A 17,845-nucleotide genomic window follows, 5' to 3' on the forward strand; every position below is an offset into this window, starting at 1 on the left:
AAGACTTCGGATCTGAAATTCGATTTCGAAAATCTCAGGAGTCGGCCGACCGGCACTTGCAAACTGCTTTTGCTTCGGGCACCGCGCGGCAAGAAAGACTGGAGAAAATGGCGTCGGCCGCATCTTTTATACCCCTGGCGCACTGACGTCAGGGAAGAGGCGACAGCAACCGACGCCGGACCAGGACTTTGGAATTCAGGCTGACTGCGGGTAGCCTGCCAGCAAGATAACCCAAGTATAATGCCTGCAACAGTGAAACACGATGAACATCTGGTGGTTTCTAACAAACCTCTCTGGTGGTTTCTAACAAACCTCTCAAATGTCCAACATTTTGTGGAATGCCCAGATTTATGCTTCATATTCCAGTCTGTTTCTCATAAAATTTGTGATTTTGTGGAAAATTTATGGACGGAATTCGCTAAATAATGATATTAATTTCATATTTAGAATTCATATATTTCAGAAAATGCATGTTCATGCATAACCTGTTACTCTAGCAACTTTCTAAGTTTATAAGAACATTTAAAATCTGTCCCTAATTTTGGGCCTTTGCTGCACCCCTTTCTGCCATTTTTTTTGTTTTGGGGGGGTCCAGAATTCTTTCAGTAAGAGGTTGAAAAGTATTGTTTCTGGTAAAGATGTATACAGTTACAGGACTCATTACTAGAGGTTTGATTATATTAGGCAAAGCAAAGTGGATTCCAAGAAAAGAACGCTAACGTTAGACTTTTCATGCCTTTTCATTACCGTTCCAGAAAATCAAACTTCATTTAATCCACCTTCACCAACCTGCCCATTACAGACTTTCAGTACAAATCTCTGAACTACATTTACTACACGGAATATGCGAGAAGTGATGAAAACAAAATTAAGGAATGTCATGGTATGAAGCAACACAGGACAACTTCTTTTTGAGAACTGGTAGTAGCAATTAAAAAAACAAAACAAAAAAAAAAAAAAAAAACAAAGTATGGATAACTACATCTAAAAATGTAGAATGATCACATTCAAATAATAATAATAATGTTTCTGAAATGTTTTAGAAACAAATGTATACAGCTCACTGCCTACAGAAACTGATGTGTTAATACGCTGTAGTGTATCAGACTGTTTTGTACCATACTTGCTTCTGAGCTAGCTAAATTACAATATACAACTGACATACTGAAAGTTTACTCCCCAGGGTTGTCCGCTGAAAACAGGTTCTACCCAGTCGAAACTGCAGAGTCAAGGTTTCATTACAGTGAACATTTCGTAAATGCAGCAATATAATCATACACCATACTGAATTCAACAATTCTTTACGTCAGTCTAAACCTGAGACTCTTCAGAGGATTAAGCAAAAGTGTCCTTCTTCGACTCTCCAGTATGACATGTTCCACAATTTCACCCAAACTTTCAAAACAACTATAAAACATAATAGTCCTCTAGAAGGTACTGCTTGCTCTAACTCAATGTGCTTTTACAAGCTGTCCTTCAAAAATACTTGCAACTGTTCTGATATCATGGGAATAGAAATGAAGCCAGGTTTGCTAAACAAACACTGCAGCCACTGGAATACTCAACACTTGGAAGTTACACTCGAGCAGGTCACATATGCCAGGTAGTGGGAGGACAGGTACTCTACCACTATAAAGCAGTTACCTTGGCAGCCTCAGATCTTTGTCTAAACATTCCCACTTCCTCAGCAACTGAGGAATGAATGGCTTGGAAACAGCCTGCAGTGAAACAATCCAGGAAGGGCACATCTTTTTCAGCTACAGTGTGCATATTACTGCTTGGAAGCAAACACACTGCATACCTCTCAAACTCTATTGCTGTGGTACAGAGGCCATGGCTTCCAAATAGTTAAGCAATGGGATCTAAACCTCACCCACATCTCCAAGTATGTGACAGACACTCATTTGCATCTTCCTGGTCAGCTCCAATAATGACTGGATTCGTTAGGGGAAAAAAATGGCAACACAGATTGTAGTCATGGCTCCATTCCCCTCGAAGCCATAAAATGATGACTTGCTGAAACCTCTGAATACCTACTATTAAGATTTTACCAAGAACTCTCATTAAGAGACTTGTTACCTTTTAACATTTCTTGTCAAGATGGTGGTGCAGGCTTGCTTGTACATTAAAAATTGACATTTACTGCAAGTTTCTCGATTACTATCAAAACAGTACCTACTTTATACTCTAAGCTCTAAGTAGTAGGAGGTGGGATCTAGAACAAATATATATATATATATATATATATATATATATATATATATATATATATATAAATACATCACACACACACACACACACACACACATACACACACACACACACATACACACACACACACACACACCAAATACAGAATCTTAGTTACCTACTGTTTAAAATCTCATTTACTGCAAGTATCCATGACTGACAATGGTACAGATCGGTACAAAAAGCTAGACATGAACAATGGCTGCTGCAACTTGAACACCAAAGTATCAAGTAAGGATTGAACAGTTGAAAAAAAAAAAAAACAGTGCTCGGTTTTAATATTTCCATCATTTAGAAAAGAGGTTTACATCTAGATTACATTAAAACCAAAGTGAAACAGACGATGAAACAGTGAAATCAAAGTCAGTCTTCTGTGTGTTCTACTACTACACAAGGTGCTTTACAAAAAGGTAGTATCTAGCAATACATCTTTTTAAGCTCATGTCCAGTGGATGCCTTCTGTATTTTCAACTCTCATACAAACTTTTGAGCAATAGCCAGCACTTTGGAAAACTCCCCTTCTCGCTTTCGGAGACTGGAAGGCAAAGGCACTCGAATTCTTGTCCCTGTTGGATTTCCATTGTCTTCAATGAGAACCACATTGTTAGAGTCAAACCGGGGTGACATTGTAGGACCTGGCATTTTGTGACCTACAATTAAAGCTTTTTTCTTTTGCCCCCTGATTGCCAACAGTATTTTGTCTCCAACTTTGCCCACTCCAGTTTTGTTGTACACATGAATGCATCTTGGAGGTCGATGGTAGGGTGTGGTTGCCAGTGTACTATTGTCCACCACACGAACTCTAGTCATTTTCTGAATTGCAGTGCAAGCTGCTGTGATGCTGTAAGAGAAAACAGGGGGGTTACTAAAATGGTTAGGACGTGGAGCATGAGACAGCAAAGATACATAGAAAAGACAGTATCACATAATATTGCCAAGAATAAAATCTATAACTGTTCTTTTCTAGCATACTTCTGTTTCCAACCAAGTGAACAAAGCAGCACTTTTTAGTCAAGCTTCTTTAATGGCAGCTCAATATATATTACATTTTCCTCTCACCGCTTAAGACTTTCTTTTTAACTGGCTGAAGATAAATTGCTGCTTCTCAGCACAGGTCTCCCTGGTATACATCCCAGTCATTTGATCAATCCATATTACATCTGAACATCTTCCAGCTTTGCCACTTTTCTAGTAGTAATGTACAGCTAATGCAAGTTAACATATATCCAATATTCTAGATGCTGTGTCACTAAAACGATTACTTTTGTGACATCCTCATTAGCCATCAAGACTAAAGCCAGCAGGACTTGCACGGCTTGACATCTTAAAATTTTACCAATCTACTGACCCCTCCCCAACCCAGGAAGAAAACATCAACTGCCTAAGCCAGTTTGTACAGTGCAAAGCTTCCACAGTTATTTTTCCTCACAAGCCAAGATGTCAACTTCTGGTAACCAACACCTGACTGCTATACCAAGAAGATATCCTTGTGCTACATCCACTTGTGCGGATAAGCTGATGTGGTGCTCAACTTGCCTGCCAATAGGTTTCCTACACAAGAATGTGGGAAGCCTTCAGGAACACCTGCACTTTTGAGTGACTTCTCCCATTCCTACATATTCTGCACAGTAGAGAAGACTGTGTTCCTCCCTGCTCGTTTATGCACCACATAACTGGTGTGCTGTTTCTGACCTCAATGAGGCTATGCCATGCAGATGTATGAATGTAATGCAGCATTACTAGACAAACTGATCATCCTTTTCCCATTTCATTTTCTGATGTAAATATCTTAATACTACTTTCAACCTTTGATATCAAACAGGGTTCACAGATCTGGAAGAATTAAGACAATTCAAGTACGGAAGCTTGTTAAGACTACAACAATTTCTGAAAGCCAAGTCTATAGCTTATTCATTTTTGAGATGCCGCCAAAGGTTTCTTATTGAATTTACCTCTATTTTTCATATTTGTATGTACTCAACACAACTCAAAGTATAGATTTGTTTGGGTCACAAACTATACCCTAGTCTGTTTTCATAACTATACCATTTACAGCTTCCGATGGTAAAGTCTAGGGAGGAATGGTTTATTATGCAGAAGTTCAATTTTACTGCAGGCTTACGGACATCAATATCTGTATTAAATTTCAAAGGAAAAACATTTAGATAACTCAGTATATTTAAGATTCTGCAGCTCATCCCCTTCTCTATCTGCTTGTTGTTTTGGCTTTTAAGGGCTGTTAATACAGAGACTGCTACCACTAACAACAACCTCACAGTGGCTGCAATGACAACGGGAGGTATACATTTTGGATATGCAAACCAGGCTTTACAGAGAAAAAAAGAAAACACTTTCACAGATTTTGTTTTGATAGCTTCAAGGTATAAAGATATTACAGGGATGTTACATTTCCTGTTCAACATTCGTACTCCTTGCAGAGACAGACAAATCACTTCAGATATGAAGCACTGTCTGGTTGCACAACTAATGCAAAGCCAAAAGACAGAACCATCTAGCCCTTCATTGCCATACCCTTAGCAAGTAAATTACAAAATGTTTTGATTGATATGCACATGCCAGATACAATTATGGGAGGATAGCGCTAAGTCGATGCGTTCTTTTCAATAAGATACTTGAGAATCTCATTATATGCTGTTAATATCCAACAGAAAAGACCTGTTCACTCCAATATGAACTATGACTGCTAGAACCTTTTTTTTTTTTTTTTTTTTTTTTTAATTACTCCTTTTTTCCCCTAATGGCTGCCAACCATCAGCCATCCTACAATTAACTGGCCCATCTGTCCTTCTCAAAGGGGTGAGAGGCAATCACAGGAGGGAGTTGTCCAGGCAGTCACAAAGGTTTTTAATTAACAGCCATGACCCCCTCCCTGGTGGTTAAGTCTGCATAAGCAAGGATCTGCAATGCCCTCCTGGAAGTACACATTCCTGCACATGCACCATTAAAGTTATCATGTGAACACAGCTTAATGGAGCCAACAGCACATCAGTGGCACAAAGTGCATGCTGTACACCACTTCACTAGCAAGTCCTGCTTCTACAGCAGATCACTTCCTCCAGGATGAGCAAATGGACATTGGTTGTTCACTCCCACACCCGCATGGCTCCTGCAACAACCGGCACACTTGCTGATTGCAGGCTGCTGGAATCATTAGTCAGAGCTTCATTCCTCTATGTTATGAAACTGGGCACACCTAATGCTTAACCAAGCTATTCTGAATTCTGGACCCAAAGGCATGACACTATCAAAAACCATCAAAAGTGAGATATATAAAATGAAGTCACCAATGACCAGGTGGTCTTTGGGTTGCCCAGTCACCTTATGGGCTTCCTGAAACATCTTCAGTGCGAGCCCCACATATTGTTAGAGACTATCCCAGCTACCATGTTAAGGTAAGTGTGCTCACTTTGAGGGTTACATAATATGCTGCCTGTATGAAGTTGTTTTTACTGAGCGTATGGCTTCCTGACGTACACATCCTTCAGAACTTCTGCACATGCATGAGGTGAAGTACAGTGGATATAAAAAAAGTGTACACACCCCTGTTAAAATGGCAGGTTTTTGCGATATAAAAAATGAGACCACAATAAATCACTTCAAAACTTTTCCCACCTTTAATATGACCTATAACCTGTACAATTCAATTGAAAAAACAAACAAATCTGTTAGGGGGAAAAATATATAAAAAAATAAATAAATAAAAAACGTACAATAATCTCGTTGCATAAATTTGCACACCCTTAATCTAATACTTTGTTGAAGCACAGCATTCAGTCTTCTTGGGTAGGAATCTATCAGCATGGCATATCTGGACTTGGCAATATTTGCCCACTCTTCCTTGCAAAAGCGCTCCAAATCTGTCAGATAGCAAAGGCATCTCTTGTGCACAACCCTCTTCAGGTTACCCCACATATTTTCTATTGGATTTGGGTCTGGGCTCTGGCTGGGCCATTCCAAAACTTTAATTTTCTTCTGTTGAAGCCATTCTTTTGATTAGGATGTATGTCTGGGGTCATTGTTGTGTTGAAAGGTGAAATTCCTCAATCTTCATCTTTCTAGTAGATGCCTGAAGGTTTTGTCCAAAGGTGACTGGTATTTGGAACCGTTCATAATTTCCCTCCACCTTGATTAAAGCCCCAGTTCCAGCTGAAGAAAAGCAACCCAAAGCATGATACTGCCACCACCATGCTTCACCGTGGGGGTGGTGTTCCTTTGGTGATGCAAAGTGTTATTTTTGCGCAAATGTACCTTTTGGAATTGTGGCCAAAAAGTTAAACCTTGGTCAGACCATAACACATTTTCCCACATGCTTTTGGGAGACCATGTATTGTTTTGCAAATTTTAGCTGGGCCTGGATGTTTTTCTGTGCAAGAAAAGGCTTCCGTCTTGCAACCCTACCCCACAGGCCAGACATATGGAGAATACGGGAGATTGTTGTCACATGTAGTACACAAGTACTTGCCAGAAATTCCTGCAGCTCCTTCAGTGTTGCTGTAGGTTGGCAGCCTCCCTGACCAGTTTTCATCTCGTCTTTTCATCAATTTTGGAGGGATGTCCAGTTATTTGCAACATCACTTTAGTCCCATACTTTCTCCACTTTTTGATGACTGTCTTCACTGGGTTCCATGGTATGTCCAATGCTGTGGAAATTTTTTTGTACCCTTCTCCTGACTGATGACTTTCAACAATGACATCCCTTTGATAACTTTTAAGCTCTCTGCAAACCATGGCTTTTGCGGCAGCAAGCAACTAAGTAAATGTCAGGAATATCTTACTAGGACAGCTGAATTTTATTTCAGGTTAATCAGAGTCTCTTTAATTGATGGCAACTGTGTACCCAAGAAGACTGAATGTTGTAATTAAAGCAAAAGGTGCTTCAACATAGTTTAAGGATGTGCACACTTATGCAACCGGCTTTTTGTACGTTTTTTTTTTTAATTTTTTTTATATTTTTCCCCCCAACAGATTTGTTTGTTTTTCAATTGAATTGTAGAGGTTATAGGTCATATTACAGGTGGGAAAAGTTTTGAAATGATTTATTGTGGTTTCTTTTTTTTATATCACAAAAACCTGGCATTTTAACAGGATGTGCACACATTTTATATCCACTGTATAAGCATGCTTACAAGATGGGGATTCGGCTAACTGCTCAGAATCAATATTCTGAATGTATTTATGCTTCACATAAATATTAAATGTCTTGTCAGTAAGGACTGTATTTACCATATGCATGAACTACTGTTAGTGTCAAGTTATCTCTCTGAAAATGAAAAGTATGAACTTTAAAAATAAATAAATATTTACTATTGGCTAAAACCTTACAACAAACACTCTTGTAAAACTGCAGTAGCTTTGTAACATGAAATTATATTCAAGTATCAGTCATGTGGATTAAAGTGGATGGCCCTCCCAAATTTTTGTGACAGGAATTTAAACGAAAATTTCAAAAAAGTCCCTCTCATTCATCTTGTCTAAAATAGGATACCCAGGAACCTAGATTATCCAGTTCTAAACAGATCAAAATGTGCCTATAACATGCTCCAAAACCTTAAGAATTTGCTGCTCACAAAAGAACGTTATTACTTTTTCCTGATGACATCAGTGGCTTAAGAGAGTCTCAGTACATCTGTAAATAACAAATTCACACAGGAGCAGAAGTAATGATCCAGAACCTAAAAGTGATGGAAACTATATCAGACTGACTGTTCAATTAAAACAGAAAAAGCGATGAACTATGGCACTAGTTATGCTCTATTTTATAGCTAGACCTTCTTCTGACTGCCAGGGTAGCAATTGCATGCCCCCCTCCACCCAGCATCCAAATGCTTAAAAATCTGTCTCAAGAACTTTCTGCCATCTGCTGAATCCAGTTACTGTGACCTACCCCATGTAGCAATAAGCGTTAAGATGATCTGCTTATCTTCCAGATGTCCATCTACAACTGGCAATAACAGAAAACTATGCAGCCATCTTCTTACGTTAATGGACATTTGGGGGGGCTCTAATCTGCTTCTGACCAATCACAGAACCCACCCCCCCAAACTGCTCTACTAACCCATTGTCTCAAAGGAAAGGGTCAAGCACAGCTGGCATGGTGCCATCATCCACAGAGGGATCAGATTTTTCACATTATAGAAGTTAGTTTCACCTGATCATGTCCATACATGTTAAAGTGCAGGCGAGTGAAATAACAAATGCAAGTGTCATCACATAATTCTGAGAGTAATGTAGTCCTCAAAAGGTCCCAATTTCCTTAAGCTGTAAGTGCTCTCCAATCTCCACTGGGGAACCTAACAATTCCCTCAAGACAGGCAAGTAGTTGTTACCCTTCGTCACTCACTCCCCTACACCGCAATGGCCCAGCCTGCTAATTTAACACTGATCACTTTAGTTGTAGTCGGGGCTTATTCCCTCTATGCCATGCAGACAGCCTAAACACAAACTGTTAAATATGTTACAGTGACAGCTGTATAGCACGGCCAATATGGCATTAGTAAACTACCTTTAAGACATCCTTACTACCATTCCCTTACCACTGACAGAAAAACTACTGGAACTTATTAGATTGTTAAGACTGCATTTAGTGCAGTCTGAAGGCAAACAGTTTAATTATACCGATTACTTGAAAAAGCATGCTTTATACATTTGAAAAACCTTACTACCAAATACCTGAATAGTCTCCGATTCAGTTCATGTGCATGGGTCAGCAACAATGCACAGCCTCTCTGTAACAGTGCCATGGAAGTCTAGAAAATGTTAAAATGAGATTTAATGCTGTGCAAGCTCTGAATAGAAACAATTATATAAATGAAAAAAAAATTCTCCAACATCACTTCTTTTCAAATCTTCTGCAGGCAAATGCATATCAAATAAATTAAATATTCATTCAGTTAATTTAAAAAACAAAGAAATATCCCAGTGTAATCAGGAAAAAAAAAGTCAACGAAATGAAAAACAAAGCATCTTTATAGTTTTGCTGCACTGTACCACAGATGACATTTTTTCTGCTTTACTTCCAAAAAACAGCTGTGTGACGATCGGGGAGAGATGGGCGAAGGCTGCCAGCCTAGAATTTGATATACAATTCTGGCAATTGTAAATAAATGTAAAATACAGGCATGTTTCTTGAGTGTAAAAGAATACTGTGAAATGTGTAACTGCAAAATATGTGACAACACTGCACTCTACTGGCCCAGTGAAGCATGTTGTGACCCCTTCATGTTAGAATTTGGCTCCAGTGCGTCTGGATGAAGGTTTCATGCCCATTGTTTGAAGGCTAAAGTTTATGACCAGAACTGAGATGTGGAATGTGCTTTATTGCTCTGGTTTCTGCTAGACTGTATATGTGAAATGCCTTGTATTGTTGTAAGTTTCTGAGCTGGTGTTAAATAGCTAAATAATGCAGTTTGTGGCCTGAGAACTCCATACTAAGTGTCACAAATTATGTAATTTGGGAGGGTCTTAGAGACATGTTTGTTAGTAAATGTTTAAATACTATTTCTCACAAGAGACTGGGAGCATTTTGATCTTGGATATCTAACTCAGCACTCTGCTTATGCTCACATGTAAAAGTTTTAGCAATGTGATTTCTTATAGGAATAGTTAAAGCTACCTGTCCTACTGTATTATTTTAAGTTTCTGTGCGATCTCTGAACTATTAGATATCTCTGTGGTGTAGTAGTTTTTGTCTTGTGTTTTAATTATTTATTATTAAATATTTCTAAAACCTTCTACCTGTGGCTGGTTTATGTAGAGATAAATTATGCTTTAGAGTACATTATATGTTTATAGAGTTTACTGTCTAAGCCCTTCCAATAATCCTAGACTGAATAGTTACATTACCATTGGATAATAATATTGCACAGTAATAATTGGACACCCTTTTAAGGGCCTTTTAGTAGTGGATATTATTAGCTGGGTGGTGGCAGGGATTACTATTGTATGGTCTGGGTAAAGGGGCACAGCTGGAGAATCTGTGTCAGCCTTTCCCAGGAGTTTCTGTGAATTTGTATAAATACTTATCTCAAAGTGTGTGTGTGTGTGTGTGTGTGTGTGTGTGTGTGTGTGCGTGTGTGTGTGTGCGTTGTGTCAGCTACTTGGCAGGGACACTAAGCACTGGTTGGACAGAGAGGGTACTGGAGGTTTTAGCTTGCCCAGCTAGGCTAAGACCTGGACCCTATAGCTGTGCCAGTGGGGAGTCTTATTGGGGACCTGGTGAGCAAGGGAGCAACCGGCCCCAGACTGACCGTAATCTCTGTGTGCACTTAAGGGAAATTGCACTTTACTGTATGCATTAGTTATCCTTTTTTCTCTTCTATGAGACAACCTCCCTGGTGATCGTGGTGAGGATTGAGGCTCCTTGATTGCTGGGCCAGGGCACGGTCGTCACCATCAAGTGTCTGGCAGTGGTGTGATCTACTTCACATCCTAAATGGCTTGTAGTGGTTTGGGTAGAGCGAATTCCTGTAGCTTATGTACAGTGATCTCAAAGTGTTTTGTACTCTAAAAACAGCCACGCAGTGTATACTCATCAGATCACAATTGTTTTATTTCTTTTGTTAGCTTAGTGCTAGTCAGGGTGAGCAGGCAGCATGTGAGCAGAAAAGTATGGAAAGCTGACAAGGAACCAGCTGGCGGAGATGTGCCAGGCTAGGGGAATGGTGCATGGAAACCAGACTAAAGCAGACCGGAATGCAGCCTTGGTTACAGCTGCATCAGAAAACAGCAGCCTGGAGGACATTCAGACTGACAGTGGAGATACAATATCCTCTGCAACCTTTCTGCAGTGGACTTAAAAATCCAACTGGAGCTAGAGAGACTTGAGTTGGAGGCCAGGCATATGGAACTAAAAGCAGACGAGAAAATGAGGAGTCTACAAGCTGAGGAAAATGAACAGTAGAGGAGGCATGAGAGGGAAATGCTGACCCTTCGCCAGAGTCATGGAGGTAATGGGGAAGGGAGTAACCGGACCCCAGAAGCACAAAAGGTCAGTAAATTTCTTCCACAGTTTAAAGAGGGGGATAATTTTGATAACTTCATTCATATGTTTGAGCAGGTATGTAAACAGTATGAAGTTGACCAAGGGCTCTGGGAACGGTTCCTGACCCCCTTACTCCATGGTAAAGCTGTAACTTCTTTAGCAAAAATGCATGACACTGACTGTTTTGATTATAGTGCTGTAAACAGACACTTGTTGGAATGTTTTAAGCTAACACCTGAAATGTATAGGAAAAATTGTCGTGAGCATAGACACAAGGCAGATGAAAATGTATGCGAATATGTTGCTTAACTGAGCACTTATTTTCATAGCTGGGTGAGTGGATGTCAGGTCACCACTTTTGAAGGGCTGGCAGACCTTTTAGTGAGGGAACAAGCCCTTAGCACTTTGAGGACATGAGGATCTGGTTAGCTGATAGACAATGTGCTACTTCAGGTGAGTTGGGGAAGGTGGGAGACCTATACCTGGCCAGCAGGGCAGCCCTGCACAGGAAGGGGACCCCCAGTACTGCTCATGGGTCTAAAGGAACCCATGATGGGCAGCACAGACTGCCCCAACAGAATCCACCAGTAGCAGGGGAAGCCACTAGTCCACGTACATGCCCAGTAGCTAGGGTTACATGTTTTGAATGCAACCAGTGGGGCCATGTGGCATACAGATGTTCACGGAGGCAAGGTGGGGAAACAAAGGTGTGGGAGCCAGTAAGTGGGAAAGACAAAATGCCAATAGTGGGTTGTCTTGAGACAACCGGGGTATGGAACTACCATCCTGCAGATGCCCTGAGAGGGAAGGATTTGGATGAGGCAGTACTATGTACTTATGTAGTTACACGCAGTGAGGCTAGAAGACAAGCATGTGGGTCTGGTAGCCTGGGGGAGACCCAGACTGCATAACTGCAGCCAGAACTGCTGAGGTGGTTACTTCAGGGAGTGAGCTACGCTGTAGCAGTGAGACTGAACGGGAGCCACAGCTGCTTGTGGGTACTGATGTTCCCTTGGACAGGGTAACTGTAAAGGTAGAGGTGAGTAGTACTACCCAGGCTGACAGTGAGGCAACGCTGTCAGAGGATGCCAGACTTCCTGTGGAAGAGAAGCTGGGAAGGGTTACAAGGAGAGAGCTGAGACAGGCTCAGCTCTCAGACCCTACACTGCAAGGCCTGAGGCAGGTAGCTAGGGAGGCACCTGATTCTCAAGGGAAGGGGGAATCTATATACTGGAACAAAGGGTTACTGTACAGAGAGTGGAACCCTGAGGGAGGGCTACAAGGTGAGAGAGTACAGCAGTTGGTAGTGCCTAGAGCTTACCGGCTGGCGCTTTTAGCCATAGCCCATGGTATTCCCTTTGCAGGTCATATGGGCATAAAACATACAAAGGGGTGTATTATACAAAACTTCTATTGGCCTGGAATTTCCAGAGATGTAACAGGGTACTGCAGGACCTGTGAGCAGTGCAAAAAGGTAGACAAGGCAGGAGACTAGGTGAGAGCTCCTTTGATGCCTTTGCCTGTGATTGAGGAGCCATTTCACAGGACAGCTATGGATATTGTGGGTCCTCTGAGTACCCCAAGTTCCACATGGACAAAGTATATCCTAGTGACTGTAGATTATGCTACACAATGCCCTGAGGCAGTGGCTTTGTCCTCCACTGAGGTCGAGAAGGTGGCAAATGGTTTGTTAGAGATTTTCAGCAGGGTAGGTTTCCCAAAGGAAATAATGTCTGACAGAGGTGCCAATTTTATGTCAGACCTGCTGACTTGTCTGTGGAAGTCCTGTGGCGTGAAGTACATGAAGACCACCCCCTACCATCCCCAGACTATTAGTCTTGTTGAGAGGTTTAACTCTACAATCAAGTCCATGCTTTGGGCATTTGCAGATCAGTTTAAGAGGGAGTGGGACAAATATTTGCCCCATCTGTTTGCTTACAGAGAGGTTCCCCAGGAATCCACAGGTTTTTCACCCTTTGAGTTCCTGTATGGGCATAGGGTGAGGGGACCTCTAGATTTAATTTGAGATGAGTGGGAAGGTGAGCGCGAGTCTCAAGGAGTCTGTTGTGGCATATGTCCTGAACCTCTGGACAAGGTTCAGGGGACTCATGGGCCTGGCCCAGGAGAACCTGGCAGAATCCCAACAGAAAAAGGTGTGGTACGACAGGAATGCTCCAGCTAGAGAGTATGCTGTAGTGCAGCAGGTGATGGTTCTCATTCCTGTCAAGACACAAGTTGCAGGCAGCTTGGGAGGAACCCTACAAGGAGGTAAGAAAGGTAAGTAATGTTAACTACATGGTGGAAGTGCTAGGCAGATGGCAGGGGCACAAACTGTACCATGTTAACATGATGAAACCTTACCATGATAGGGAGGCCCTTGTGCTGAGCATCTGCAGTGGATTGCAGGAGGAGTCAGAGAGATCGTGTGACTGATCTCCTCAGTGAGGCTTGGGCTGACACCTCAGTGGAAGGGGTAGCAATGTCCCAGCAGCTATCTTCTACACAGGTTCGAGAAATCTGAGCAGTGTTGCAGGAGTTTAGGGGCATGTTCACTGGGAAACCAGGAAGCACCCACCTGGTGCAGCACCAGGTGGATATAGGACCCCAAAGGTCTATTAAGCAGGCCCTTTATAGGGTGCCTGAGAGAGTCAAACACACTCTGAAGGAAGAAGTAAAGGAGATGTTGGAACTAGGGGTGATTCAGGATTCCAACAGTCCCTGGGCCTCCCCCCCAGTGGTACTGGTGCCAAAGAAGGATGGCAGCACCATGTTCTGTGTGGATTACAGGAAATTAAATAGTCACGCAGAGGCAGATGCTTACCCCATGCCTAGGACAGATGAGGCCCTACAGCAGCTGGGTGGGGCCAAGTAACTTACAACCACTGATCTTACCAAGGGTTACTGGCAGGTGCCTTTGACTCCCAGTGCTAGAGAGAAGTCAGCCTTTGTGACTCCTTTTGGCTTGTACGAGTTCACAAAGATGCCCTTTGGGATGAAGAATGCCCCAGCGACTTTCCAGAGGCTGGTAGATCATATCTTAGCAGGAGGGTTTGCCCTTGCTTACATGGATGATATTGCTATCTACAGCCATTCCTGGCAGGAGCACCTTCAGCATGTTAGGAAGGTGCTGGGCAGACTACAGAGGGCATGGTTGACTATTAAGCTGAGCAAATGTCAGGTGGGTATGGCAGAGGTCTCCTACCTAGGACATAAATTGGGAGTGGTAAGATAAGGCCAAAACCTGCCAACGTGGAAGCTATTCAGGCATGACCTGCACCTGTTACCAAAAAGCAGGTGAGGGCATTCTTAGGGACAGCAGGGTACTACAGAAAGTTTGTTCCCAATTATAGTACCATAGCTGCTCCCCTAACAGACCTGACAAGGAAGAACAGGCCAGATAAGATAGTGTGGACCCCAGCATGTGAGCAGGCATTTCAGAAGCTTAAGGAAGCTTTGGGAGGACCCCCTGTGTTAGCCAGTCCAGATTACAGCAAAGACATTGTTGTGCAGGTGGATGCTTCAAACTATGGGGTGGGGGGCTTGTATTTAGCCAGATTTCTTCAGAGGGAGACGAGCACCCAGTGGTTTATCTCAGTCATAGGCTCCAACCCAGGGAGGAATGCTATGCAGCGGTAGAAAAGGAATGTCTAGCCATAGTGTGGGCACTACAAAAACTTCAGCCTTATCTGTATGGAAGAAAATTCATTGTGATGACAGATCACAACCCTCCAACATGGTTAAACAGAGCCAGTCAACAAAATGCCAAGTTGCTAAGATGGAGCCTGGGGTTGCAAGCATATATGTCAGTGCAGCACCGCAGTGGGAGTAGCAATGCCAATGCAGATGGGCTCCCAAGACAAGGAATGGGGTGAGATACACCCAGATACACCCAGATAGACCAGACACTCTCAAGCGATGTTTCTCAAGGGGCACTTGAAAAACTTGCTCGAGTTCCCCAGGGGGGAAGAGATGTGACAATTGGGGAGAGATGGGCGAAAGCTGCCAGCCTAGTCAAATAGAATTTGATATACAATTCTGGCATTTGTAAATAAATGTAAAATACAGGCATGTTTCTTGAGTGTAAAAGAATACTGTGAAATGGGGAACAGCAAAATATGTGACAACATTGCACTCTACTGGCCCAGTGAAGCATGTTGTGACCCTTTCATGTTAGAATTCGGCTCCAGTGCGTCTGGATGAAGGTTTCATGCTGATTGTTTTAAAGCTAAAGTTTATGACCAGAATTGAGATGTGGAATGTGCTTTATTGCTCTGGTTTCTGCTAGACTGTATATGTGAAATGCTTTGTATTGTTGTAAGTTTCTGAGCAGGTGGAGTTCTCAGGCCACAAACTGCATTATTTAGCAATCTAAGTGTCAAAAATGATGTAATTTGGGAGGGCCTTAGAGACATGTTTGTTAGTAATGTTTAAATACCATTTCTCACAAGAGACTAGGCGCATTTTGATCTTGGATATCTAACTTAGCACTCTGCATATGCTCACATGTAAGTTTTAGCACTGTGATTTCTTGTAGGAATAGTTAAAGCTAGTAAAGATTAACTGGGTATTTTTCTTTGAAATCAGATCTGTCCTACTGAATTATTTTAAGTTTCTGTGTGATCTCTGAACTCTTAGATATCTCTGTGGTGTAGTAGTTTTTGTCTTGTGTTTTAATTATTTATTATTAAATATTTTTAAAATATTCTACCTGTGGCTGGTTTATGTAGAGATAAATTATGCTTTAGAGTACATTATATGTTTACAGAGTTTACTGTCCAAGTCCTTCCAATAAGTCTAGACTGAATAGTCACATTACCATTGGATAACAATATGGCACATTACCATTGGATAATAATATGGCGCAGTAATAATTGGACACCCTTTTAAGGGCCTTTTAGTAGCCGATGTTATTAGCTGGGTGGTGGCAGGGATTACTACCGTATGGTCTGGGTAAAGGGGCACAGCTGGAGAATCTGTCAGCCTTCCACAGGAGTGTTTGTGAAGTTGCATAAATACTTATCTCAAAGTGTGTGTGTGTGTAGTGTCAGCTACTTGGCAGGGACACGAAGCACTGGTTGGACAGAGAGGGTACTGGATGTTTTAGCTTGCCCAGCTAGGCTGAGACATGGACCCTATAAGCTGTGCCAAAGGGGAGTCTTATTGGGGACCTGGTGAGCAAGTGAGCAACCAGCCCCAGATTGACCGCCATCTCTGTGTGCACTTAAGGGAAATTGTACTTTACTGTGTGTATTTATCCTTTTTTCTCTTCTATGAGATGACCTCCCTGGTGATAGTGGTGAGGATTGAGGCTCCTTGATTGCTGGACAAGGGCGCGGTTGTCATAAGCTAAACTACCTAAACTGCTTGGATTGCCTAGACAATGCAATAAAGTCTGAAAGCAAAAAGTATTTTTTCATATCCCCAACTTTTATACACTCAAAAGGACAATGCAGCCATCAGCAGTTTGGAGTCAAATTATGAAAAAGAGGTTTGTCACCAGAAGCCAGTCTAAAACATACAATTATAGCAAAGGGTGAATAAAGATGTCAGGTTTAAATCTAGTAAGAAGGGTGAAGCAACAAAATACATGCACTGTTGTATGACCGAGACTGTTCCAAATGACAAACTTGCACATTTAATAAAGTAAAAATCACACCTTGCTGAATTCCAGTCAAATACCTGAAAGCAACGTATCCTGCACATGCATGCATGCAGTAATTTATATACTACCAGAAGTTCATAAGGGTGCTGTAAGTCAATCCACGTCCCAACCTGACCGGCAACTGCACCTGCAGCAAAGGTACCATGACCAAGCCCATAGCACCTTCTGTTGCCATGCTAATTAGTAGAACACTCAAACCAGGGCTTAACCAGGCACTAGCTTATTTAAGGAAAGAATGTAGACAGTATTTATGTAGCATTCGGTGAAGCAATCAATCATATCATCGTTTCTCAATGTCGGGCAATAAAACAGACTGTCCGCATTTTTAGACTTGTCTCTTAAAATGACTAAAATTTAATTTATGGGATTAAAATCAAAAGCACTCCCTCTTGGGCTTATGAGATTAATCATAACAGATGAGCTTGCATGCCTGCCTGTATGAACCTTAGGGGTGCTCTGCTTGAGGTTATGCATTCCTGGTAGGCGAACCATTAGTAAACTGATGAGACAAATTAAACCTTGGGGTATGAATGGAGAGATTATGACATCAGCAAGAAAAGGAGAGAAGAACTGAATTCCTCCTCACGTACTGGTGATTACCTTCATGTGGTGGACTGTTTTCACAAAATATCACCAAGATGACGGATATATACATGCATCTTATACAGCATATGTCACGGAGAGAAGTAGGTTAAAAAATGAAATACAGCTGGGTGCACAGCCAAATGCTGGTGTGCATACTGGCGCCAGGAATGGAAAAAAATGGCAGTGCAGAATCCTCAACCTGCATTCCTACAATGGGGCTAGGCCAGACTCGAGAGGAAGATGCTCCCCAGTGTAGAAGGTAGCAGAAGGCAAAACCCACAGAAATTGACAGGCCAAAAAAGAGCCATAAAGATAATAGAGCGAACTACTGAGGACAAGTGAGAAAT

At 41.9% G+C, this 17,845-nt stretch overlaps 1 protein-coding gene across 4 annotated transcripts in view; it reads right to left on the reverse strand.

Annotated features, from left to right (window-relative positions):
• Positions 1-2,501: 2,501 nt before the first annotated feature.
• MRPL14 (mitochondrial ribosomal protein L14) overlaps positions 2,502-17,845 on the reverse strand; it is a 209,067-nt gene continuing 193,723 nt past the window's right edge. For all 4 annotated transcript variants that reach the window (XM_044060686.1, XM_044060714.1, XM_044060696.1 and 1 more), the window contains exons 2-3: positions 8,941-9,017; positions 2,502-3,091 (exon numbers count right to left, since the gene is read on the reverse strand). In XM_044060686.1, coding sequence (XP_043916621.1) covers positions 2,725-3,091; positions 8,941-9,017 — 444 coding nt within the window. In that variant the 3' untranslated portion in view covers positions 2,502-2,724. The remainder of the gene's footprint in view (positions 3,092-8,940; positions 9,018-17,845) is intronic.

This window comes from Protopterus annectens, chromosome 1.part0 (assembly GCF_019279795.1).
Source record: "Protopterus annectens isolate FY-2018-M chromosome 1.part0, PAN1.0, whole genome shotgun sequence".
Taxonomy (NCBI): domain Eukaryota; kingdom Metazoa; phylum Chordata; order Ceratodontiformes; family Protopteridae; genus Protopterus; species Protopterus annectens.